At 37.3% G+C, this 27,265-nt stretch overlaps 2 protein-coding genes across 2 annotated transcripts in view; one reads left to right on the top strand and one right to left on the bottom strand.

Moving 5' to 3' along the window:
• Nucleotides 1-6,681, bottom strand: part of LOC117335660 — a 38,894-nt gene extending 32,213 nt beyond the window's left edge. Inside the window, exon 1 of the mRNA XM_033895807.1 lies at nt 6,557-6,681. The gene's annotated coding sequence lies outside the window, so the exon portion shown is untranslated. The remainder of the gene's footprint in view (nt 1-6,556) is intronic.
• On the top strand, nt 288-27,166 carry LOC117335659. Its single transcript, XM_033895805.1, has 10 exons — nt 288-396; nt 13,330-15,264; nt 15,600-15,730; nt 16,442-16,651; nt 16,908-17,021; nt 17,276-17,374; nt 17,732-17,800; nt 18,077-18,193; nt 19,900-19,983; nt 26,873-27,166. Exons 2-10 carry the CDS (start codon nt 13,335-13,337, stop codon nt 26,951-26,953), a joined length of 2,835 nt encoding a protein of 944 aa, XP_033751696.1. The 5' UTR covers nt 288-396; nt 13,330-13,334; the 3' UTR covers nt 26,954-27,166.
• Nucleotides 27,167-27,265: the final 99 nt, after the last annotated feature.

Raw genomic sequence — 27,265 nt, 5'->3', positions numbered from 1 at the left:
TATAAGATACAATATAAATATTAATTGTATTACATTTGTAGGTTAATAAAGCCTCGATTTGGATTTTTGGGTTTGTCATGTACCCGTATGTCAGGTGGGTTCTCTCTCACCTGTACAGTGTGCTGTCATCAAAGACCGCGCGGACTCAAATTATATCACATACACATAAGTAGTACTACCTAGGTTACTTACCTATTTATGTTGATATCAATAATTAATCATCGCCAGGTAACGAAATTAAAGCGCCATATGTCTTCGGGAAGAGGTATAGTCAGACTTAGAAAATATAGAGAGTGCCCGAAACACGTATCCTCCCCAGCGTTTTAAAATGTATTCCGTCACGGTTGGATTAACAAAGCTGGTATAGTGCGGATAATTCTATCAAAATAAGTCCAGGTGAGTTAAACAAATTCTAAAATAACCCTCATTTATTTGTTAAAATGAAACCTATCCTCTTTACGCCTATTTTCGTCGGATAAATCGAAAACTTGTGATATTGATTTTTTTTATCCGTTTTAATTTGATTTTCACCTAATATCCGGTGTATTTGATAAGGATTGAAAATTCACAGACTCGATAAAAACCCAAAATTTTGTAAATTGGCGACGTTGTCCGAACAAGCGTATAGACTACCGGTGGTAACCGTAAAGGTTAATCCTCCGTAAGTAACGTATATGTAAATTATCACTTATATTGGACTTCAATAATGTGTGAATATTTTGTATAAACAATAACAGGGTGTGCTATAGGCATTGTCAAGTCGGTTTGATTTCAAAATAACTTCTGCATTATCAAACTTTATTTAAAACTACATTTTCTGCTGTAGATTATCATTCTAAAGCAGTGCTTCAGTCTTCACCCTACACCCGATTTACGTAAATAGCTACACAAAGTTACACAGAAACACAGTTACATGTATTTGATATGATGCTAGCAAATAGGTTATAGGAAGATTTTCGATGACTATTATAAGGAAATTGAGGAAATGCTCTAGAGAAGAAGTGAATGGTCTGATAGTATACGAGATAGATTATATAGTATGGGGACGAGATAGATTATATAGTATGAGGACGAGATAGATTATATAGTATGGGGACGAGATAGATTATATAGTATGGGGACGAGATAGATTATATAGTAAGGGGACGAGATAGATTATATAGTATGGGGACGAGATAGATTATATAGTATGGGGACGAGATAGATTATATAGTATGGGGACGTGATAGATTATATAGTATGGGGACGAGATAGATTGTATAGTATGGGGACGAGATAGATTATATAGTATGGGGACGAGATAGATTATATAGTATGGGGACGAGATAGATTATATAGTATGGGGACGAGATAGATTATATAGTATATGGGGACGAGATAGATTGTATAGTATATGGGGACGAGATAGATTATATAGTATGGGGACGAGATAGATTATATAGTATGGGGACGAGATAGATTGTATAGTATATGGGGACGAGATAGATTGTATAGTATATGGGGACGAGATAGATTATATAGTATGGGGACGAGATAGATTATATAGTATGGGGACGAGATAGATTATATAGTATGGGGACGAGATAGATTATATAGTATATGGGGACGAGATAGATTGTATAGTATATGGGGACGAGATAGATTGTATAGTATATGGGGACGAGATAGATTATATAGTAAGGGGACGAGATAGATTATATAGTATGGGGACGAGATAGATTATATAGTATGGGGACGAGATAGATTATATAGTATGGGGACGAGATAGATTATATAGTAAGGGGACGAGATAGATTGTATAGTAAGGGGTTAGTGTATATATGACAAAGTGACAACATCGTTAACAATCATATTAATATTATTTAACATAGAATGTATATGTTCCAGCATATTCAAACATATTAATGATGGTTTGGGTTTACAGGAATATTTGAGGTAGTCATAATCTGATAGAAGTATCGAGAATTCGTATGTCGTCACCTAGGTTAGATACTGAGGTAGGTTGTTACAACAATACTGAACGATACCATAGAAAGTTACATCATGCTATAGCGGAGATATTGAAGATGAGTATCATTTTTGTAATAAAATGTGAATGTTTTAAAGATGTAAGACACACGCGTACATAGAAATAATATTCTCAAATGCCTAGCATGTTTAATTTATTCAACTATTGAAAACAGATAGCAAAAAAAGATAGTCTTCAACAAACTTTATCAGATTCAGTACCAAAAAACAAATAATAAATTAATACATTGCAAGAGTCATACACAAATTTGATATGAGAGTCACAGATGAATGTGAGATTGATAAATGTAATGTAAGAATATCAGTTTGGCATAAAGTGATGATCAGATAAATGGAACCCTATTACATAAATGTTATTTGTGATAATGATAGAATTAGGTAATGAGAGTTATATATGGCTGTAACGTGAAAATGATAACTAAATGTATTGTGAGATTAATAGATATATATTTACATTTTGGTGGCGAAGCCATGATATAAACTAAGTAAAAAGATTTGCAGTCTATGTGACCATAATTGACACCCAAAACGTGACATCAATCCATGCCGCACATGAATATATTCACCAACCGGAACTACGTGTAACTAATGCTAGCGCTTCATGTTGAATTTGTCTTTGTCCAGTTGGCACTCATCAGCCCATAACTTCCAAATGAAAGCAGTTCGATGCTTATATTTACATTTGACAACGATTTTTAAAGGCTATATCCAGGAATTTTGCTTTTAACATGATTTTTACTGCATCGTCGATGACAACATATTAAAAATTATTTCTAAAATATAATTTAATTTATCATATGAAGACCGCCTTATTAATTGTATGGCTAATTTGATATGCATTTATAAAATTCCTTTTTCTAGTATGCACATGGATTATACGACTACATGCAGTATTTCTCTTCATTGCTTTGTGCAGTGTACCAAGTTACCTCCCATAATCTTGGAGTTATCCCCCTTTGCACAGTATATCCGGTAGGCATATATGGAAAAGCTACTGAGAAAAGAAATTGTTATCTTTGTTCTTTGTTCAGAGTGTCTTCTATCTGATAAATGAGCCTAATTCAGTGTACCGTCAGATGGTATTGACACAAGTTCACGCACGACTGCGTCATAGGCGATGTACACAAAAATAGAGTGTACTCTAAATAAACCGCGAAGCAGATTATGATGAGAGTACATTCCGTTTTTGTGTATAATAACTTCATAACATAAAAAAATGATATTCAAGTTAATCCTTATAATTTAATCTTTATCCTTAAAAAATTCCCTTTATTGATGGACTCTTTTCTCTAACAAATCATTACGCTGTTCCATCCACCAATCAAAAGCAACGTTATAAATGGCGACGTCATTCTTTACGTTATGGACTGATAACATACAATTTCTAAGCAAATGAAAAATGCTTGTTACAAACAAGATTGAATTAGAAACTACGAACACTTGGCAAAATATACCGATATAACATATGTACCAGTATGAACTATACTACAATGTATGGGAGTATACATGTACATGTACGTGTGTGGACAGATAGCACATCGCAGGTGGGGACCTCCCCCCCCCCCCCCCCCCCCCCCCCCAATTCTTTTGTGATCCAGACCCACAGATGTATCCCCCCGCGTTTATAGTCCGTAACTATAATTAATTTATATCTTTATTGAGATATTCACAAATACTCTGATATTGATTTTACAATTAATATACAAACTCATACATATAGAGTATACATGTGTCATATCTATTTTGTAATTGTACCGGAAGCCTTGATAGAGTCATCATCATACTTTATTTCCCTCAGAAGGAGATGTTTGAATACAAGAAATCGACAAAAGAGAGAGAGAGAGAGAGAGAGAGAGAGAGAGAGAGAGAGAGAGAGAGAGAGAGAGAGAGAGACACACAATAAAAACTTAATGCATTAAAGTGTCAGTGCGGTAAGAAAAATTACTGGACTAAAACCTATCCCCCGCGCGAATTAGTCAAGGTGATTGACAGTCACTATATTACGAATAACACTACATAGCGCGTACAACTAATTCAGCAGACTTCATCAGGAATTTTCTTTGGACCGCGTCACCTGTAAAGGGGATTACTGTATACATATAGTCGCTCCTAATAAGCTCAGAGTAAAGGAGATAGTATCCATGCTCTCAATTGACAAACGAACATTGGGGCCAAACTCAGGCAGGATGTCGTTCATAAAGTGTTGTCTTAGAGTGTTGTCGTATATACACACGGAACAGATATGAACTGCAGCAATGTCAAAATTCTGTGAGCAATGAGGACACAGATTACCGACAAACTCTGTTGGTAGTGCCAACAGGGAACACAGGGAGTAGACGGTTTGGATGTCGGATGGAGATTCCGCAGCAAACCACATTATGTATGGAATATATAAGAAGTGGATCTTTCCTAAAAAATGTCAAGTCTTGATCATTTGCCCTACGTTCCTTGAGGGACGAATTTTCGAAGGACCTTATAGTGGATTTCACTATACGTTTCCATTGAAGCTTGGGCGGGAATGTATATGGCCGTAGATATGCCTCAAAGTAAGAAACAAGACTGTATCTCCTGATCACTTTAACTATGTCTGGGAAGTATCCTGTAGCATGTTTAATTGTGGAATTTCTGGCCAGCACAGCAATATACGAATACAAAACTACAGTAAAAATATGCTTCGGCAAATAAGATTGTCCCATTGAAATCATTTTTTGAAGAAATAACAGTTTTCTCAGATCTATTTCTGCTGAGATTCTGAAAAAGCCAAGCAGGAACTCGGCGATATCTGACCTTTACGGCGTGGTATACCAAGTATAAGTTTAACGGCGTAGTGTTGAAAACGTACAATCCTGGTAATGTCGTTAACAGTAAGATGAACCCACATCCATAAAGAACAGACGGTAAGACCACTTTCTTGTATTAAGACTTACTTTACGATTGGACTTATTGTGGATGAAGAAGGAACTATACCGACGATAGAATGTAAGGTTCTTCTACTTTTCTCACATGCGTTCATGACGCGTTCGGTGTTAGTCAATTAGGACAGATGTGTAACAGGTTTTGTAACGAACGCCGAGAAGTGCTGACGAGGATAATGTTATCTGGCAATGTTGGATCCCCAGAGTTTACTTTATCAATATAGGCACCATGTTTACTTTTTTCTAAGCAATCCAGCAGGTTGTCAATAAACGTTTGATACAGAAATGTTGACAAAACGCCACCTTGCCTTACTCCGGATTCGACGGGGAACCATTGTGACATCATACCATGCCACGTCACGGCGCTCGACATATCATTATATGTGTCGCGAACGGTGTTTAGAAGATGACATCTGATGGCAAAATTGCAGAGTTTACGTCCAAACCCACAGATGTATCCCCCGCGTTTAAAGTGCGCAATTACAATTGATTTATTTATTTATTGAATGTTTTACAAATACATCGATGCATTGAATGTACAGTATATACATATCCACGTATCGGTATTATGTATCACGTATAAATATACTATAATTACGTGTAAATATTTCAGGTATACTCTGATATTGATTTTACAAATGATATACAAACCCATACATATAAGTTGTGTATGTGTCATATCTATTTTGTAATTTTACTGAAGGCTTTGATAGAGTATATGTTCTACTTTCATTTGTACTTTTCACCTTTGGAGGCAGTTAAGAGATCAATAATAATTCGCGTGCGACAAAATCAGCCAATGAAAGCTGGCGCGAGCTCGTGACTTTTGATCGTCATTGGGTGCTGTTTAACGCTAAAGTGATGAGAAACGCACGATGTTTTAATGCTTTAGATATTTTTGTGTTTTTATATTAACACGGAGACGTTAAAGACCGATTTGTCAAAGATGTAGTGGATCGTACATTTGTACGTGTATATCGATTTGAATGGTTTATTGTCAAGACTTGAGTACCATGTAATTATAAATATATTAAATTTATTTACCATTGTATAAGTAAAACGAAAATCACGGTAGTAGGTTTAGCAGTCGCGTGTTAAACGCGACAAAAACAGCGAGTCGTTTATGGGTTTGGAAGGATTATTTAACTCGAGAAATCAGGATTTTTTATCTTGTTTTTAACATGTAATTGAATAGTTCAATCGGAAAACGCCGGCCGATCCAATATCACACCATACAATAAGGCATCTGTGTTAGCGGAGTCGATGGAGGTCTGCAAACCTCCAATAACTCGATCAATCGAACGATCAACATTTTTTTCAAACACTTGAGAACTAAACATGATTTGACCTATAGGTAATCCACATAGACACACGCGATCTTGTACAGGTATTCCCCCGACACTTTTAGTTCACTGTGCATGCGTAATGCAATACATTATGACAGTATCTACACGTATTTCCAGGTGTTACCAGCCTGTATGACGTATCTACACGTAATTCCAGGTGTTACCAGCCTGTATGACGTATCTACATTAATTCCGGGTGTTATCGGTCTATTTAAGGTGTCGGAAGCAGTGTAAAAATGAGGATAAAAAGGAAAAATTACTACGAACCTATTAACTCTAGCTTTCAGTTGTATGCATTTGTCGTAGTTGTTTGCTGCATACTTTAATCCGATGATAAATATATCAACCAAAAGGTTGTTTTGTTTCCCGGAGTCCTCTTGATGGCAGGCCAATTTCCCTCGCCATGGTCACAGGGGCATGTATAGTCTTATATTAAAAAATAGCCAGAAATACCTATATATGAAGACTAAATATATGAAGGTATTTCTGGCTATTTTTAAATATAAGACTATAAATAGCCAGAAATACCTATATATGAAGACTAAATATATGAAGGTATTTCTGGCTATTTTTAAATATAAGACTATAAATAGCCAGAAATACCTATATATGAAGACTAAATATATGAAGGTATTTCTGGCTATTTTTTAATATAAGACCACAAATAGCCAGAAATACCTATATATGAAGACTAAATATATAGGTATTTCTGGCTATTTTTTAATATAAGACTAGACATGCCACTGTGACATGGTCCGAAGTGCGCAATTTTATGCTGGGTATATAGTTTGTCCTTGTTGTTAGCTTCACTTGTGGTTACTTTTAACAATACTGTACACGTAATTAAAATTAATGACATCAGTAGAAGTATGTAAAGATTTCCTGTTGTGAGTTACGTAAAACCATTTGTACGATTTGGTAACAGTACAGAGTGACATTTTATCTTCCAGCAGTATATCATTATATTAATTATAAGTACACGACTTACAGAATGACACGATATAAACATGCCAATTTCATCAGATCATTGCCACAACATAACCTGTATCTTACAACACATACCTGTATATTTCTACCTGAAATATTAATTTAGGAATTAACTTACCTGAACCTGGTTGTGTCTGCTATATTTCTGTACGGCCTTGACACAGCTGTACGACACACTCTTATCTCGTCACAGACTGTACCTCAGGCCAATAATTTACATACTGGCAGTCGGTGAAATACCGTTAGTAGTCACAGTTTATTGACACTATTGTATTAAAGATAAGAATAGTTTATAATAAGCATAGCATTATATTTAATTACATATGAAAATCAATATAAGGAAATGTATCGATGCATTAAACATCCAATATACATACATATACATGTATCGCATTTCAAACTTGAAACAATACAATGCAAATGTCCTAGTAACAATGGCAGTAATATATTATCTTGTAGAGGTCATACAGGTGAAAGGATGTGGTAAGAATATTCTAAATCAAAACAAAATATAGAACATACGCAGATCTGTCTGGTGGTACTACAGTGTAGTCTGTACCTATAATATGTCCATACTGTATATACACAGATCTATCTGGTGGTACTAGTCTGTACTGTGTCCATACTGTATAGACTCACAATGTCTAAATATAGAACATACACAGATCTATCTGGTGGTACTAGTCTGTACTGTGTCCATACTGTATAGACACACAATGTCTAAATATAGAACATACACAGATCTATCTGGTGGTACTAGTCTGTACTGTGTCCATACACAGATCTATCTGGTGGTACTAGTCTGTACTGTGTCCATACTGTATAGACACACAATGTCTAAATATAGAACATACACAGATCTATCTGGTGGTACTAGTCTGTACTGTGTCCATACTGTATAGACACACAATGTCTAAATATAGAACATACACAGATCTATCTGGTGGTACTAGTCTGTACTGTGTCCATACTGTATAGACATACAATCTCTAAATATAGAACATACACAGATCTATCTGGTGGTACTAGACTGTACTGTGTCCATACTGTATAGACACACAATATCTAAATATAGAACATACACAGATCTATCTGGTGGTACTAGTCTGTACTGTGTCCATACTGTATAGACACACAATGTCTAAATATAGACATACACAGATCTATCTGGTGGTACTAGTCTGTACTGTGTCCATACTGTATAGACATACAATCTCCAAATATAGAACATACACAGATCTATCTGGTGGTACTAGTCTGTACTGTGTCCATACTGTATAGACACACAATGTCTAAATATAGAGCATACACAGATCTATCTGGTGGTACTAGTCGGTACTGTGTCCATACTGTATAGACACACAATGTCTAAATATAGAACATACACAGATCTATCTGGTGGTACTAGTCTGTACTGTGTCCATACTGTATAGACATACAATCTCCAAATATAGAACATACACAGATCTATCTGGTGGTACTAGTCTGTACTGTGTCCATACTGTATAGACATACAATCTCTAAATATAGAACATACACAGATCTATCTGGTGGTACTAGTCTGTACTGTGTCCATACTGTATAGACATACAATCTCTAAATATAGAACATACACAGATCTATCTGGTGGTACTAGTCTGTACTGTGTCCATATAGACAGACAATGTCTTAATATAGAACATACACAGATCTATCTGGTGGTACTAGTCTGTACTGTGTCCATACTGTATAGACTCACAATCTCTAAATATAGACATACACAGATCTATCTGGTGGTACTAGTCTGTACTGTGTCCAAACTGTATAGACATACAATGTCTAAATATAGAACATACACAGATCTATCTGGTGGTACTAGTCTGTACTGTGTCCATACTGTATAGACTCACAATCTCTAAATATAGACATACAGAGATCTGTCTGGTGGTACTAGTCTGTACTGTGTCCATACTGTATAGACACACAATGTCTAAATATAGAACATACACAGATCTATCTGGTGGTACTAGTCTGTACTGTGTCCATACTGTATAGACTCACAATCTCTAAATATAGACATACAGAGATCTGTCTGGTGGTACTAGTCTGTACTGTGTCCATACTGTATAGACACACAATCTCTAAATATAGAACATACACAGATCTATCTGGTGGTACTAGTCTGTACTGTGTCCATACTGTATAGACTCACAATCTCTCAATATAGACATACACAGATCTATCTGGTGGTACTAGTCTGTACTGTGTCCAAACTGTATAGACATACAATCTCTAAATATAGAACATACACAGATCTATCTGGTGGTACTAGTCTGTACTGTGTCCATACTGTATAGACACACAATCTCTAAATATAGAACATACACAGATCTATCTGGTGGTACTAGTCTGTACTGTGTCCAAACTGTATAGACATACAATCTCTAAATATAGAACATACACAGATCTATCTGGTGGTACTAGTCTATACTGTGTCCATACTGTATAGACATACAATCTCTAAATATAGACATACACAGATCTATCTGGTGGTACTAGACTGTACTGTGTCCATACACAGATCTATCTGGTGGTACTAGTCTGTACTGTGTCCATACTGTATAGACACACAATCTCTAAATATAGAACATACACAGATCTATCTGGTGGTACTAGTCTGTACTGTGTCCAAACTGTATAGACATACAATCTCTAAATATAGAACATACACAGATCTATCTGGTGGTACTAGTCTGTACTGTGTCCATACTGTATAGACACACAATGTCTAAATATAGACATACACAGATCTATCTGGTGGTACTAGTCTGTACTGTGTCCATACTGTATAGACACACAATGTCTAAATATAGAACATACACAGATCTATCTGGTGGTACTAGTCTGTACTGTGTCCATACTGTATAGACACAGATCTATCTGGTGGTACTAGTCTGTACTGTGTCCATACTGTATAGACACACAATGTCTAAATATAGACATACACAGATCTATCTGGTGGTACTAGTCTGTACTGTGTCCATACTGTATAGACACACAATGTCTAAATATAGAACATACACAGATCTATCTGGTGGTACTAGTCTGTACTGTGTCCATACTGTATAGACATACAATCTCTAAATATAGAACATACACAGATCTATCTGGTGGTACTAGTCTGTACTGTGTCCATACTGTATAGACATACAATCTCTAAATATAGAACATACAGAGATCTATCTGGTGGTACTAGTCTGTACTGTGTCCATACAGAGATCTATCTGGTGGTACTAGTCTGTCCTGTGTCCATACTGTATAGACATACAATCTCTAAATATAGAACATACACAGATCTATCTGGTGGTACTAGTCTGTACTGTGTCCATACTGTATAGACACACAATCTCTAAATATAGAACATACACAGATCTATCTGGTGGTACTAGTCTGTACTGTGTCCATACTGTATAGACACACAATGTCTAAATATAGAACATACACAGATCTATCTGGTGGTACTAGTCTGTACTGTGTCCATACTGTATAGACACAGATCTATCTGGTGGTACTAGTCTGTACTGTGTCCATACTGTATAGACATACAATCTCTAAATATAGAACATACACAGATCTATCTGGTGATACTACAGTGTAGTCTGTACCTATACTGTGTCCAATAAGCTGTGAGTCCAAAGTTATAAAGACAAAAAGTCATAAAACTGGTGTGATGGGGAGGTGTAGAGTTACAAATATTAGACAATATCAATCTCGATGTGACATTTTACTACACCGGGAACTTAAATCATGCCGCTGCATCTTAAATGATTCTGTAGATATAGGAATACATCTGCCCCGCCTCCCTATGAACTTTTTTCAGTTTTGAACTATTTTTTATTCATCCTTTTACATATAGTATACATACAGGTACATTATATTACATGGTATAATAATACAGACATATCATTACAGCAGTAAGATGTACAATACGTATTAAGTGATGAATAGAAAAAAAAAGGATTGGTTGGTTTTTCTGGAATACAGAGACAAACAAACAAACAACCTTCCACTCACGCTTTCTCTCATTTTAATATATTGTGTTTAAAGGTATAAAAAAGAAAAACTTTTGACTTACTTTTAAGTACATGTTATGATATGTGTGAAAAAGATCTGAAAAATTATTCACTTATATAGACCATTTTTTCACAAAACTATCATACTCCATGTTGTTTTTGTAAATTACCTCCTCTGTTTTTAGATACAAATCTAGTTCTTTTATGAATCCATTAATACAGGGCCTCCCTATGAACTTGATATGTAGATGAGATATCTGCGCGATCTCCTTATGAACTTGATATGTCAATAGGATATCTGCCTCGCTATGAGCCGGATTTATATAAATAGGATATCTGGCCTTCTTCCCTATGAACTTGATATATAAATAGGATATCAGCCCACATCTCATATGAACTTGATACTATATAGATAGGATTTCTGCACTATCTCCCTATGAACTTGATATATAGATAGGATTTCTGCACTATCTCCCTATGAACTTGATATATAAATAGGATTTCTGCACTATCTCCCTATGAACTTGATATATAAATAGGATTTCTGCACTATCTCCCTATGAACTTGATATATAAATAGGAGATCTGCTCTGCCTCCCTATGAACCTGATATATGGATAGGATATCTGCCCACATCTCTATGAACTTGTAGATTTGATATCTGTCCGATTTCCCTATGAATCTGTTATGTATACTGAATATCTATCCCTACTCCCCATGAACCTGATTTGTAGGCAGGATGTGTGTTTATTACTTATAATTAGGTACTAAAATAGATAATTACCTTTAATGATATGTATTTGACATGTTCACGACCGTTTTGAGATGTGTTAGAGAAAACATGCTTTGGCAGTCTACACATTACACAGCAGCCCCGATTTAAAAGATTCGTCAGGCAATGGTGAAACTCAACTCTCGCTAATGTTATCACATACGTCATCATGTGTCATGGTCAAAGAAGAGGCAACTTATGGTAATAATTGATGCCAATAGCCTTGATGTCAAAAACAAATTTTCGGAGAAGAAATTCCATTTATGTATAATGAACAAAACACTTCATTTAATAAATATATATATTCTAAGCTTTGATTTTAACTTGGTAGAAAAGCCTCTCATATACCGAGTGTATTAACCGTCACTGACAATGTCTCATTAATTACCTTTATGACCCCTCACTGACAATTTCTCATTAATTACCTTATAACCCCTCACTGACAATTTCTCATTAATTATCTTAAACCCCTCACTGACAATTTCTCATTAATTATCTTAAACCCCTCACTGACAATTTCTCATTAATTACCTGTATAACCCCTCACTGACTATTTCTCATTAATTATCTTAAACCCCTCACTGACAATTTCTCATTAATTACCTTTATGACCCCTCACTGACAATTTCTCATTAATTACCTGTATGACCCCTCACTGACAATTTCTCATTAATTACCTTTATAACCCCTCACCGACAATTTCTCATTAATTACCTTTATGACCCCTCACTGACAATTTCTCATTAATTACCTGTATGACCCCTCACCGACAATTTCTCATTAATTACCTTTATAACCCCTCACTGACAATTTCTCATTAATTACCTGTATAACCCCTCACCGACAATTTCTCATTAATTACCTTTATAACCCCTCACTGACAATTTCTCATTAATTACCTGTATAACCCCTCACTGACAATTTCTCATTAATTACCTGTATAACCCCTCACTGACAATTTCTCATTAATTACCTGTATAACCCCTCACTGACAATTTCTCATTAATTACCTTTATGACCCCTCACTGACAATTTCTCATTAATTACCTGTATAACCCCTCACTGACAATTTCTCATTAATTACCTGTATAACCCCTCACTGACAATTTCTCATTAATTACCTTATAACCCCTCGCTGACAATTTCTCAAAGTGATAAAGCATGTTTTTAATAAGTTTTTCTACATGGAAATATTAATTATAATGATATCGTTATGTTTTTGTTGACAGGTGAAATGATAAGTTTACGTAAACTGCCTTTTTGGGAAAAATTTTCGTTCGGCAGACCAGGTCTAAATGCACTTTTTCAACCGAATTCCTCAACACACAATCCATCGTATGATTACGAGTCTGACAAAGACTTCAACGTAGTTATAACACCGGCACCAGATTACGACGATACAAGTTCGAAAATTTCAAAACGTTTCAAACAATTCTGGACTATGAAGGGGAGATCCAAAAACGCAAACAAAAGAACTAGTTATTCTTACGAATGCGATGATAATGAAAAATCACAAACACGTAGACGGGATCACCAACGTACCCCTAAGCGACATCATAGGCATTCTCAGCAGCAAGATGAAGATCAATCAGATGATTCCGATTGGAGTCTTTCGAGTACATCGACTCACAACACAATGGATTATAGGAAGGTAGAAAAGAGGCATAGGAGAAGGCACAAGTCATCTTCAGGCGAGAAACAGGAACGAAAATCGGGATCGCGGTCTTCTAGGAAACACGAGAGAGATTTTGAGTCTCCTAGCTGTGACAGGAGACATAGGCGGGACATACCTTTGCCAAGGAAACAAGAAAAAACATCCAACCGAAGAAAGCGAAAAGTTAAATGCAGCTCAGACATGGACTATAAACGAGGGAGGCATTCCACAGACTGGGACAGCTGCGCTTCAGACAGTTCTCATGAGAGAATGCAGGCTAAATTAACGCGGAATAGGAAACAAGTCAAACCGAAGAAAGGTAAGAAAATGGCCGTGTCTGATACTGATGATAATTGGACAATACGTCAAAAAAGGGGCAACCAATCTGACGGCGTGATGTTAAAAATATCAATGAATGATTTGAGAAATGTCATAACAGAAAATGTTCTATCGGCGGTCAAGCAGGGTATGGACGACGATCGGACGAATCAGACCGTACGGCATGTCTCACCGGAAGTACTCACCACTGACACAGAGACGCTCCACAGTGGATTTTCCGCAGGAAGTTGCAACTCTACTGAAGCATTATTACCTATTATATCCGGAAGGCGAATGTCATCTGCTTTTCATCCTGTTCCACAAAGACAATCCGGGATGTTGAAGCGGTTTATACCCGTACAATCACCCGCGACTTCTGATAACACGGGACAGAGTCGCAATAGCTCTGTGACTACAATTAAGAGTTACCTCTCCAGCAGCACGACCGACCCAGTCGACATGGCAGTAGGAAGCAAGACCACTGCTCACGGAGGGGCCTTCGGGACGGCGACTGCACACTATGACCGTCTAGAAGACAAGCTAATGATGCAGACTAACGCCCTGCGAGGGCGCCACGTGCGAGAGCCTACTGTGATGATGTACGATGATGACGTAACACAGGAAACGATACCTCACAATCCAATCCCTACCCAAAGTAAACACAGTTATTTCCAGGACGGACAGCCATACGAGGACAGTTTGTCGCCGAGGCTTTCCGTGGATCTACCATGTGAACCTGTGAAAGGATCCTGTCTTTTACAGGATTCTAACGGTCGTAGAATGAGCGGTGTGACATTAAACACTTCACAGAGAGGATCATTTAGCAGCAGTGAATCAGACATCAGACAAAGGAGAGGTTCGTTACATCCTGATTTTGATAGTGCTCTTCCTACCAACTGTAACGATCACAGAAATTCTCGAAGACAGAGTTTGTGTGGGGACATTGGCCCTCTTCACATAACAGACAACGCCGTCCCTAATCCAGCGTACTTGTCTCGTAGGCGTCAGTCATTACCCGTCAACCTTACTAGTTACCCATACACTGATCTGGCGTCCATTGGAATGAACGCTTTAATTGCTGCAACGGACTCTAAAGTACAAGCCGCTTTAAAAGAGAAGCCACAAACTGAGAAATGTCTGTCGACGGTCCAAGAAGAAAGTACAGATTCAATAGAAGAAAGACCATCCAAAGGTATGAACACCATTTCTTATCAAGATTAAACTTATTCTAGTGTTAAAACATTCTCGATTTTGTAATAGTATGTGCATTTTCGACATCACTGTTGATGAAGGTATTAATATCACATTACAAATTCGCGGATTTACCCACTGTTGTCAACACTTTATTGTTAAAATGAGGACATTGCAACAGGACGTACCTTAAACACGACACTTTATTTTGCTTTATTTTTATGTAAAAAGCAAACAGTCGACCAGGGTGTAACAGACACTGTGAAATCTTACTGTTGTTAAATTATAATTCATATCAAAGGTATTACATCAGAAATATACAAATATCATTGACAGCTGATCCACCACAGAAAGTTATCACCAAACCAAGTGCTGAACTCTTAAAGAATATAAAGGAGACTGAAAAGGAGAAGAGAAAGGTCAAAGTGTCGAAGATACTGGCTCTTCTTTCTAGTATCCTGGTTTTGGTAAGTTTTCCATCGCGTTGTGTTCACGTTCTGTAACATTTTTAATTGATCTTCTTTTACAACTACTTACACTATTTCTGATAAATGGTAATATTTATACCACAACATGTGCTTCAATATTGGACATGTCCATGACGAAGAGGAAGAATGTGAATACATTACTTTTTTCCTTTATGTTATGTGTGTTTTTGTACATTCCATACAGCTATTGTTATCCGCTCTCTGCGTGAACAAGTGATGAACGGAAGGCTTGTGAAAATATCTTTAACCCTATTGATGTATAAATATAGTATGTGCCGAATATTGTTTGCTAAAAGACACCAGCAAGTGGTTTGTTTTGTAAGACTCGCCAATGAAAAATACTGGGAATTGGGCAATTAAAATGGACCGATACAGTTGCCAAATATTAAAGGTGCACTAACCCCAAAATTAAGTATTGGAGCCCAGATTGGTGGTGTAATTGTCAGCTGGGATGTAAGAGTGTCTGTTGATGTTTACTTAGACGCTTTAATGGAATATACCTTGGTTTATTGATTGATACTAATACATTCTGAACTGCTTTGCTAATGCTAGTTGAACATCTATTTCACAACCAAGACAACATCTCTACTTAATTGATTTCATGTATGTTGGTATGCGAGTCGGCAGATTCAAATGTTTGGCATTTACTAAGAAATGTAGTAAAACATACTAGTACTTTATATTTCCTAGTTGGCCGGCGTTGGTGTGTTGGGCTTGGGAATTCTCAACATGATGGACGGAGAAGCCCAGATGTACGTCGCTGTTACAAAGAAGAACCCTAAAGACAACAACTTCCAGTACTATTGCTACGGTCTCTGCTTCATAGGGGCGTCTGTAGTTCTCGTCTGTGTATGCAGTTGTGTGGGAGCCTTAAAAGTGAAGACATGTCTGCTCAAAATGGTGAGTATCAGGAAATAGCTGACAGCGTGTCGAGTTTCGAATTTCGTCACGTGCTCCAATATCTTATCTATTAAACTAATTGTATGAAGAATGCTAAGCGTATGTGATTGTCATTACATGATACACAATGTAGACTGTAATTACGTCACGTGCGCCAATCATTTGACTAGATATATTAATGTACATCATTATCTAATATTAATAACTCAAATAAAGAATATCACTCAATGTACATTTACTTGGTCTCATTTTAAAGGTTATACTAGGACTGGTGCTGATGCTGACTCTCCAGGTTGTCATGGTAGCCATGGTTGTGGTATCACAGAAGGATATGCCATCTGTTCCTCTCATGGCGGCTGTCATGGATGGAGTGAGTAGCTTTATCATTCCGAACATGTTTTTATTTCGAAAATCAAATAAAATGTCAATTGCAAAGAAAATCCACTTGCCAAACTGAAACCGTTTCAATTCATTATTGGAAATAGTGGTTTCTAAATGGGAAAAGGTTTAAAATTTTGAATTTTCAACATTGGTATTTTTGCGGCTTCAATTTGCTTAATCAATCATTAGCATTAGATAAAATGTGTCTGAGATGAACGTTAAATCATGGTAAGGGTATTACAGGTGAAAGACGTGGTGACGGATCACTTGAAGACGAGTCTACGAATTAACTACAAAACCGACACATTGCTGGCTCGAGCTTGGGACCAGCTGCAGGTCCAGGTAGGTCATGTTTATAATCATCACTGTTTGTTGAGGATAGAGTGGATTATATCCTGTTAAAGGTCGGGTAGTTCTACCGATGTCACTAAAGCATGGTGTCTTAATGTAAATTCTGTTTATTTACAGATTATATAAACTTATATTAATCACGCTTGTTTATCTACTTATATTAATCACGCTTGTTGACCCGGATGAAACCACATAGTGTCTTTACTGATAAAACCTTCTTTTTAATTTATTTGCTTTAAAAGTAAAACAAATATTTTGAATTAAAAAATAAATATAAGGTCTACGTATCTAGATTGTAGAAGCCTAATATGAAAGGCAAACAATGATTGTCCCAATGTGTTGTTTTAGATGGAGTGTTGTGGCTGTCAGAATCAGGATGACTACAAATATAGTGCTTGGTGGAACGCCACATCAGACGTGAGTTATTAGGAGTTTCCTGTTTTCTTATTAGAATGACAGGTGTGCATTTAACATTGGCGTTGACAAGTGTGCATTTAACACTGGCGTTGACAGGTGTGCATTTAACATTCGCGTTGACAGGTGTGCATTTAATTAACACTGACGTTGGCCGATGTGCATTTAATTAACACTGGCGTTGACCGGTACCGATATTTGAATACATTAAGTTAATAGTTGTGTTGTTTGATCTAATATGGAAACAGACTGATAAAATATTTCTATTTTCGCTTTCAGTCGAAGACAAAGATGCCGGACAGTTGCTGTATAGTGGCTGTTAAGGACCTTGATGACCTCAAACCTACAAATAAGTTTCTCTGTCAATCAATGACGCCAGGTTTCTGGCATGAAACGGTGTGTTGTTATGAAATTTCCCTCTGATATATGTTGATATCACGTACTAAAACAATTTCCACCATAGAAAATTTAATCCGTGGTCCACGACATACTCTTATAACGATGTCCACTAAAGATCCGTATAACGAAGTCCACTACATATCCTTAAGGACTCATACAACTAAATAATTTACTATATGTTATTACTAGTTATCCCATCCCATTATTCGCTCGTTTGAAGTTCAGATGATGTGAAATTTATATCAAATTAAAGTTTGAAGTTTTTCTATCGGATAAATGTTGTTATTGTATAGGTCTAATGGCATATAAGAGCACATGGGTACTCGAAAGACAGTAACCCTAACATTAACAGTACACTGGGGAATTCCCGCCTTTTTACACCTCGAATCTTACGTCATTCTATTTCAGTAGGAGTGTATATTTTTGATTTTCCAAACCTCAAATCCCTTCTCTTTATTCTCGTATATAGAAAGTACCCATTTCATATGTTATTTACTCAGGAAAACAGCTACAAACCTAAGAAACACATTTTCCTCAGGGGCTTGGTTCAGGTGAAATACCAGCTGATTGGCTGATTTAGTTGTGTGAGTCCTTAAAGCAAAGTCCACGACATATCCTTAAAGCCGCATACTCCCGAATCACCTAAATTTTGTGTTACAAACATGTATTAATGGCAATCACAGATGCTCATTCACGCTCCCTAACATTAAAATGACCGTTGGACTGGTTCCAACGAATCTATTGTTCTCCCAAGGAAATCCTGGGTTTTCCCCATTGCAGTCCCTTTTACGGTTTATTTTTGCCAGATTCTGTATGCATCTTGGCAGGTACATGCTTTCGGCGTTTCGCCATTGTTGTTGTTGACTGATAACCCGCCCGTTGCATTATGTGGCTAATTTGCATAGAAACAAATGGTCTGTGGGACCCAGTTATCAGTCCCCTAAAGATACTTAGAACGAAGTTCATGACAGATCCTGAATTCGAAGTCCAAGATATACTCTAAGAACACATTTATTAATGTTTTTTTTTTTTTTTTTTTTCAAATATTCTAATATCCCAAGTTTACCATATTAATAGTGGCACGGTTCAGCATATGCAAATGTGTTGACCTTTCGAAATGCATTATTTGACCTATTTTAGTTTCCTACTGACATGGCCACTTTAAGCCCTAACATCATCAGTCAAATAAGGACTAAACAGTTGTATGATGTCCATAACATCATTGACGAGTCAAATAAGGACTAAACAGTTGTATGATGTCCCTAACATCATTGGCGAGTCAAATAAGGACTAAACAGTTGTATGATGTCCCTAACATCACTGACGAGTCAAATAAGAACTAAACAGTTGTATGATGTCCCTAACATCATTGACGAGTCAAATAAGGACTGAACAGTTGTATGATGTCCCTAACATCATTGACGAGTCAAATCAGGACTGAACAGTTGTATGATGTCCCTAGCATCATTGACGAGTCAAATAAGGACTGAACAGTTGTATGATGTCCCTAACATCATTGACGAGTCAAATAAGGACTAAACAGTTGTATGATGACCATAACTTAATTGACGAGTCAAATAAGGACTAAACAGCTATTAACGAGTCAAATAATGACGAAACAGTTGTATGATGCAATTGGTCTATTTAACTTTTAAAACTTAATCTCAATATGCCGGTGACGATGTTTATCTTGGTTTTTATAGGGCTGCCATGATATTCTCATGGTTTGGTACAAACAAAACAGTGTGATGGCGTTCGGGGCCACGACGGGTTTAGCTGCCCTAGAGGTGAGTCTGTCAACCTTACCTCAGATCAGTTCTTTATCACCTTCCGCCTTTCGGCTCACCAGCTGATCAATATTTACCATACATCAAAATCATTTATTACTTTTACCCCCATCCCACACAGACAAATAACTAATATATAACGCTCAGTGTAGAGAATGATCATAACGTTATATAGTAAATTAAAACACTTATACATTGACAATTGGCATATTGTAGAATAATGTTTAGATTGTTAATATCAACCAGGCATCATGTCGAAATATATCTCTACACCTAATGTTCATTCATACAATACATATACATCCTCACAATAATAATAAAAGTAATACAACACATGTTAGAGAAAGGTAGTGTCACTATACACTATTATCAATTATAAAGCCCATCTAATCTTCTCATTTTTTGCCAGCTTTAGATATTTTACAAGATTTGAGATATCCTTTCTTGTATTTGTTGTTAAAAGCTCTACTAATTTGAAAATGTTGCATTTCTAAAATGATAAGGTTTAATGCTTTTCTTTCGTATTGAATCAAAATAAGCACACTTTGGGATAAAATGAAATTCATCTTCAATGTCAGGCATCGTACAAAGTGAGCAAACCTTTGGTTTCGTTCTACATTACAACACATACAATCATGAAAAGACAAGCATATTCGCCTAATTTCTTTTATTTTTTTTACACAAAATTATTTTTATCACAACACAAAAATGTATATATATGTATACAAATAACTGGAAGCAATGAAATTGTTGAATTACAAAAAGAAACAGGATGTACATTAAAACAAAAACGTAGATGTTTATGATAGAATAACTTCGCTCCCACAGGCAACCATAAAGACGTGTGATGTAAGGAACGTTTAATAAATACTGACATGGGTGAGTCCATACCTGAGAGATAAATCATTAGGAAATGAAATACTCTTACTCCCTTTAGCTATTGTCTTTAAAAAGGAAAGAAAATCTAATCATTTTAAATAACGTAGTCACGTGCTGATGGCTAAAACTACTCGACTTTGATGACTTGTAGGCTTAATACCGAAATCAACAAATATGTACTCGTACCAGAAACAAATCATGTTACATTTAATTTTTTATAACCAGTTGTAATGCATTTATTTTTCAATGAACGCAGCTTCAATAGATTTAATTTTCAATGAACAGAGATTAAATAATGTTCGTTTTGTGAGGCTCCCAAACGCAACTGTTAATTAATTGTCAAGCTATTTAATGCATGCTGCTGTCGCATTCTTCAACGAGTACTAATATTACGATGTTGTTTTATGCAAACATAACGGTTTGCACCGTTGTCAGGCATATGCTGCTGCTCGTACAAAATAGTGTAATATATGTGAAGTGTTCAGAAATACGTATAGCTGGAGAGTGTATGCATTTTCAAACTGTGTGTTTACTAGTGGAGAGTGATGACGTGCACAATTTGTGTGTTTACTGGTGGAGAGTGATGACGTGACACAAGTTGTGTGTTTACTGGTGGAGAGTGATGACGTGACACAAGTTGTGTGTTTACTGGTGGAGAGTGATGACGTGACACAAGTTGTGTGTTTACTGGTGGAGAGTGATGACGTAACACAAGTTTTGTGTTCACTGGTGGAGAGTGATGACGAGACACAAGTTGTGTGTTTACTGGTGGAGAGTGATGACGTGACACAAGTTGTGTGTTTACTGGTGGAGAGCGATGACGTGACACAAGTTGTGTGTTTACCGGTGGAGAGTGATGACGTAACACAAGTTGTGTGTTTACTGGTGGAGAGTGATGACGTGACACAAGTTGTGTGTTCACTGGTGGAGAGTGATGACGTGACACAAGTTGTGTGTTCACTGGTGGAGAGTGATGACGTGATACAAGTTGTGTGTTCACTGGTGGAGAGTGATGACGTGACACAAGTTGTGTGTTTACTGGTGGAGAGTGATGACGTGACACAAGTTGTGTGTTTACTGGTGGAGAGTGATGGCGTGACACAAGTTGTGTGTTCACTGGTGGAGAGTGATGACGTGATACAAGTTGTGTGTTTACTGGTGGAGAGTGATGACGTGTTACAAGTTGTGTGTTACTGGTGGAGAGTGATGACGAGACACAAGTTGTGTTTACTGGTGGAGAGTGATAACGTGACACAAGTTGTGTGTTTACTGGTGGAGAGTGATGACGTGACAAAAATTGTGTGTTTACTGGTGGAGAGTGATGACGGGACACAAGTTGTGTGTTTACTGGTGGAGAGTGATGACATGACACAAGTTGTGTGTTACTGGTGGAGAGTGATGACGGGACACACGCTGTGTGTTACTGGTGGAGAGTGATGACGGGACACAAGTTGTGTGTTCACTGGTGGAGAGTGATGACGTGATACAAGTTGTGTGTTTACTGGTGGAGAGTGATGACGTGTTACAAGTTGTGTGTTACTGGTGGAGAGTGATGACGAGACACAAGTTGTGTTTACTGGTGGAGAGTGATGACGTGACACAAGTTGTGTGTTTACTGGTGGAGAGTGATGACGTGACAAAAAGTGTGTGTTTACTCTCGGAGAGTGATGACGGGACACAAGTTGTGTGTTTACTGGTGGAGAGTGATGACGTGACACAAGTTGTGTGTTACTGGTGGAGAGTGATGACGGGACACAAGTTGTGTGTTACTGGTGGAGAGTGATGACGGGACACAAGCTGTGTGTTACTGGTGGAGAGTGATGACGGGACACAAGTTGTGTGTTCACTTGTGGAGAGTGATGACGTGACACAAGTTGTGTGTTCACTGGTGGAGAGTGATGACGTGACACAAGTTGTGTGTTTACTGGTGGAGAGTGATGACGTGACACAAGTTGTATGTTTACTGGCGGAGAGTGATGACGTGACACAAGTTGTATGTTTACTGGCGGAGAGTGATGAAATGACATAAGTTGTGTGTTAATTGGTGGAGAGTGATGACGGGACACAAGTTGTGTGTTTACTGGTGGAGAGTGATAACGTGACACAAGTTGTGTGTTCACTGGTGGAGAGTGATGACGAGACACAAGTTGTGTGTTTACTGGCGGCGAGTGATGACTGGACACAAGTTGTGTGTTTACTGGTGGAGAGTGATAACGTGACACAAGTTGTGTGTTCACTGGTGGAGAGTGATGACGAGACACAAGTTGTGTGTTTACTGGTTGAAAGTGATGACGTGACACAAATTGTGTGTTCACTGGTGGAGAGTGATGACGGGACACAAGTTGTGTGTTCACTGGTGGAGAGTGATGACGTGATACAAGTTGTGTGTTCACTGTCGGAGAGTGATGACGTGACACAAGTTGTGTGTTTACTGGTGGAGAGTGATGACGTGACACAAGTTGTGTGTTTACTGGTGGAGAGTGATGACGGGACATAAGTTGTGTGTTTACTGGTGGAGAGTGATGACGGGACACAAGTTGTGTGTTCACTGGTGGAGAGTGATGACGTGACACACGTTGTGTTCACTGGTGGAGAGTGATGACGTGACACAAGTTGTGTTCACTGGTGGAGAGTGATGACGGGACACAAGTTGTGTGTTCCTGGTGGAGAATGATGACATGACACAAGTTGTGTGTTTACTGGTGGAGAGTGATGAAATGACATAAGTTGAGTGTTCACTGGTGGAGAGTGATGACGTGACACAAGTTGTGTGTTCACTGGTGGAGAGTGATGACGGGACACCAGTTGTGTGTTTACTGGTGGAGAGTGATAACGTGACACAAGTTGTGTATTTACTGGTGGAGAGTGATGACGTGACACACGTTGTGTGTTTACTGGTGGAGAGTGATGACGTGACATAAGTTGTGTGTTTACTGGTGGAGAGTGATGACGCGACAAAAGTTGTGTGTTTACTGGTGGAGAGTGATGACGAGACACAAGTTGTGTGTTCACTGGTGGAGAGTGATGACGTGACAAAAGTTTTGTGTTTACTGGTGGAGAGTGATGACGAGACACAAGTTGTGTGTTTACTGGTGGAAAGTGATGACGGGACAAAAGTTGTGTGTTTACTGGTGCACTATCTCCCGAGAAAACGATTTCAAGTCGAACATCAGACCTACAATTTTGTATCTTTTGAGTGAAGCTTGACAGAGTTATTACCCTGTTTGAAAATAAACATAGAAAGGTAGTAATTTATTTGCAAAATGGTGATGCAAAGGTCAATCAGGTCAATTTTTATGACGATAATGCCAATATATATAGGACATATATCGACATAAACATGATAATTAGAGCTTTTATGACTATAATGATGTGCGTCGCTAATAAATTTAACATATTATATCTTTTAAATGGTTCGGTGACTAGTGAAAAAACATTTTCCATGGATTGCCAGTTGAAGTAATAGATAGCATACTTCCTCCCTCCGGCCACTATGCTGACTCTTCCAGTTTTTGCAGACCATCCAGATTTCATGGCATAATGTATTGGTAATCCTATGTGTTACCATTACTATCATTTTGTAACGCCCGGGAACTATGCTTCCTCTCAATATTTAAAGTGTTTCACCCCTGTCTATTTCTTGCTCCATTTATTAAACTCGTTCAATTAGTTAATATTGATTGCGTCATATGAAGTTTACAGATAGATCCAAACATTTCGGAATTAATCGTGATATATTGTTGAACCACAGGTAATCGCCTCGTCTGTCAATACACACAATACATACTAATTCTAATTATATATTGGGTGTATTAACAGACGAGACGAGTACTTGTGGATGAACGTCATCGAGGAATCGCTCGACATTTTGTTTTACCTTGACCTCAAATTGCAATGGTCTTCACGTGACATATCTGTGAAGATTTAAGGCTTATCTATCGGCCGATTCTCTGACTAAATGGTCAATAAACGGCAGATACAAATTTCAGAAATGGTTGTTGCTGGCACAATTGCTAAGTACATCTGTCTCGCAGCTTCTCTCGGAACAGAAGGGGAAGTATGTCTTCCTTTCCTGCCAAATTGACAGCCTTATCATATAAGGCATCCCATACATTGTCATCTTCACGTTCGATTATGGTTTTGATAAACGTGTGACACCCTTTTGACGCTACCAGAAGGTCAAACGATTTCTCTGGTAAGACGGCAGACAACGGTTTGTAGGGCTGATGACGTGCTCTGTTATTACCAATGAAACTACGAAATCGAATTGTGCGATTCAGTATGGTAGTGTAGAGGGAATGATATGATTTTATCAAAAGAATAAATTCTTGAACAAAATTTAAATGAAAACAAAAATGTTATCTTCACAAAATGATGTGGAAGTGCGGGCGTACTGGCGTACGTGTTTCTAAGCGCCTGTAACTGGGTAGTCAGGTTTACATAGCACACACGTGTAACATAAGTTATATTTTGTAAAGTACGTGGTTATCGGACTTTTTAGGTGCTGTGAAACAGCAACCTTTCGCTAGAAACGCTAACAACACACTAGACAAGCTTGTATCCTAGTAATATGGTTCACGCTTTTATATGTTTGAAGACATTTGCTGAATTTGAATAAATTACAGAAAAACAGCTTAAATTATACACAATGACCTGTTTAATCCCTGAGTATTCCGAACTATTTTCTGTACAAATTATTCCGTTTCCTTCCTGATTTGTGCGAGGGGAGACTCTAGTTGATGCTACATTGGAAACTCACCTCGAGCTCTTGGGTTGATAAGAATCGCCTTCGTCCGTCGAATACCGTTTTCAGGCTCAGATATTTCAATTGGAAATTGATAAGTGAAATCTTCGATTGTTTTTACATTCGATACTTAAAATGAAATTAGAATACTTCCGATTGGTTCATCATTTCTGAGAAATAGGCCACACAAAAAAGGCCGTGCTGGTTGAATTGATTACGAGGCGAAACCTAGCATTAACTTGTTTCAGCAACAGAGATTCCGATTGCAATAAAGAGGTTGCATGATTGTACAAAGTATAGAACATGAACGTGCGATTCAGCAAGTCACCGGAACAGATACGGTAGACACGGTCATTGGGAACAAATTACATTTTTCGAGACTAGTTTTTTCTAACGAAAGTTGTCAGATCTCTTATCAGGATACAGATCAGTTATTACACGGAAAGAAAAAAGCAGTAAATTGAGTACAATTTAAAAACTTAAAAACCAAAATAAACTGGGAGAGTAATTCACAGGAACCTTATTTGTAGGAAATCGCGACGTGGTTTATCGAGAAATATGACGGACATCACGGATTAATCGATCTAGGAATCAAGCTTAATCATAGCATGCCAATTCAAGTGAGGTTTGAAAACATAATTCTCCATCGTTCATCACAACTTTAACGCAACCACAGCGTTTTTAAAGTACATTTATGTAATAGAAAATCCATAAATGACATAGGATGATCACCAGTAAAACATTCAGGAATGCACTTAAAATCAGTAAATATGCCTGTTTATTACATGTCACTTTATATTTATATAATATTAGCTTTTCTCCTGTATTTCAATCCCTCATGCACAGCACCTCAATCTAATTAAAATTAGACTTGTAATTTCCGCTCCTCTGCAATACTCTACGATACACTTCAATATTGCAGTGTATCGTAGAGTGGCGTAGAGGAGTGGAAATTACAAGTCTAATTTTAATTAGATTGCACAGCACCTATAAGTGGCCTCGGTACTTTTATTCTTTCATGTTTTCTTCTACTTTTGATTCGAATAACTAGTATAATGTCAGGAAATAATATCTTACAGTAATTTTAAATTCCGTTGTAACATAATTCAATAACGAATTCTCCCATGCCCGATTAACTCTATATACATCCTACCTGTATCGCTCTGTACTGGAATCAACACACGACCTTAGCTGTACACGGCGAGTCACAGATTTCTATTTATCATTACTGAACATTGTTACAGAACAGGATTTTATCTTTTTCAGATTGTAGGCCTGTTTTGTACTGTCAGGCTGTACAGGATTCTGTCACGGAAAACGACGACAAACAGTTCAGGCAGTGTTTAAACCCAGTCAGTCTGTGGCACTATAACATAGAATTAACACAGAATCAGTGGTTAATTGTGTTATCTTAATCATCGCTCTGAATCGCTACTACCAGAATCACTTGATTGTATAATAAATAATTACTTTATTTTTGTAATAATTCATCATCATCATCATCATCATCACCATCGTTACTTTTTTTATGCTGAACTAATAAAATATGTGAACCCTTTATCATGACTACTCGTTTTCTTTAATAGAAATCGCAAATCGTCCTGTCTCTTCTATGCCATGTTGTTTTTATATTGTACTTTACTGTATGTTTTATTTCGT

This window comes from Pecten maximus, chromosome 10 (assembly GCF_902652985.1).
Source record: "Pecten maximus chromosome 10, xPecMax1.1, whole genome shotgun sequence".
Taxonomy (NCBI): Eukaryota; Metazoa; Mollusca; class Bivalvia; order Pectinida; family Pectinidae; genus Pecten; species Pecten maximus.
Note: the sequence above shows the minus strand (reverse complement) of the source record. Positions and strands in the feature narration are given on the sequence as shown.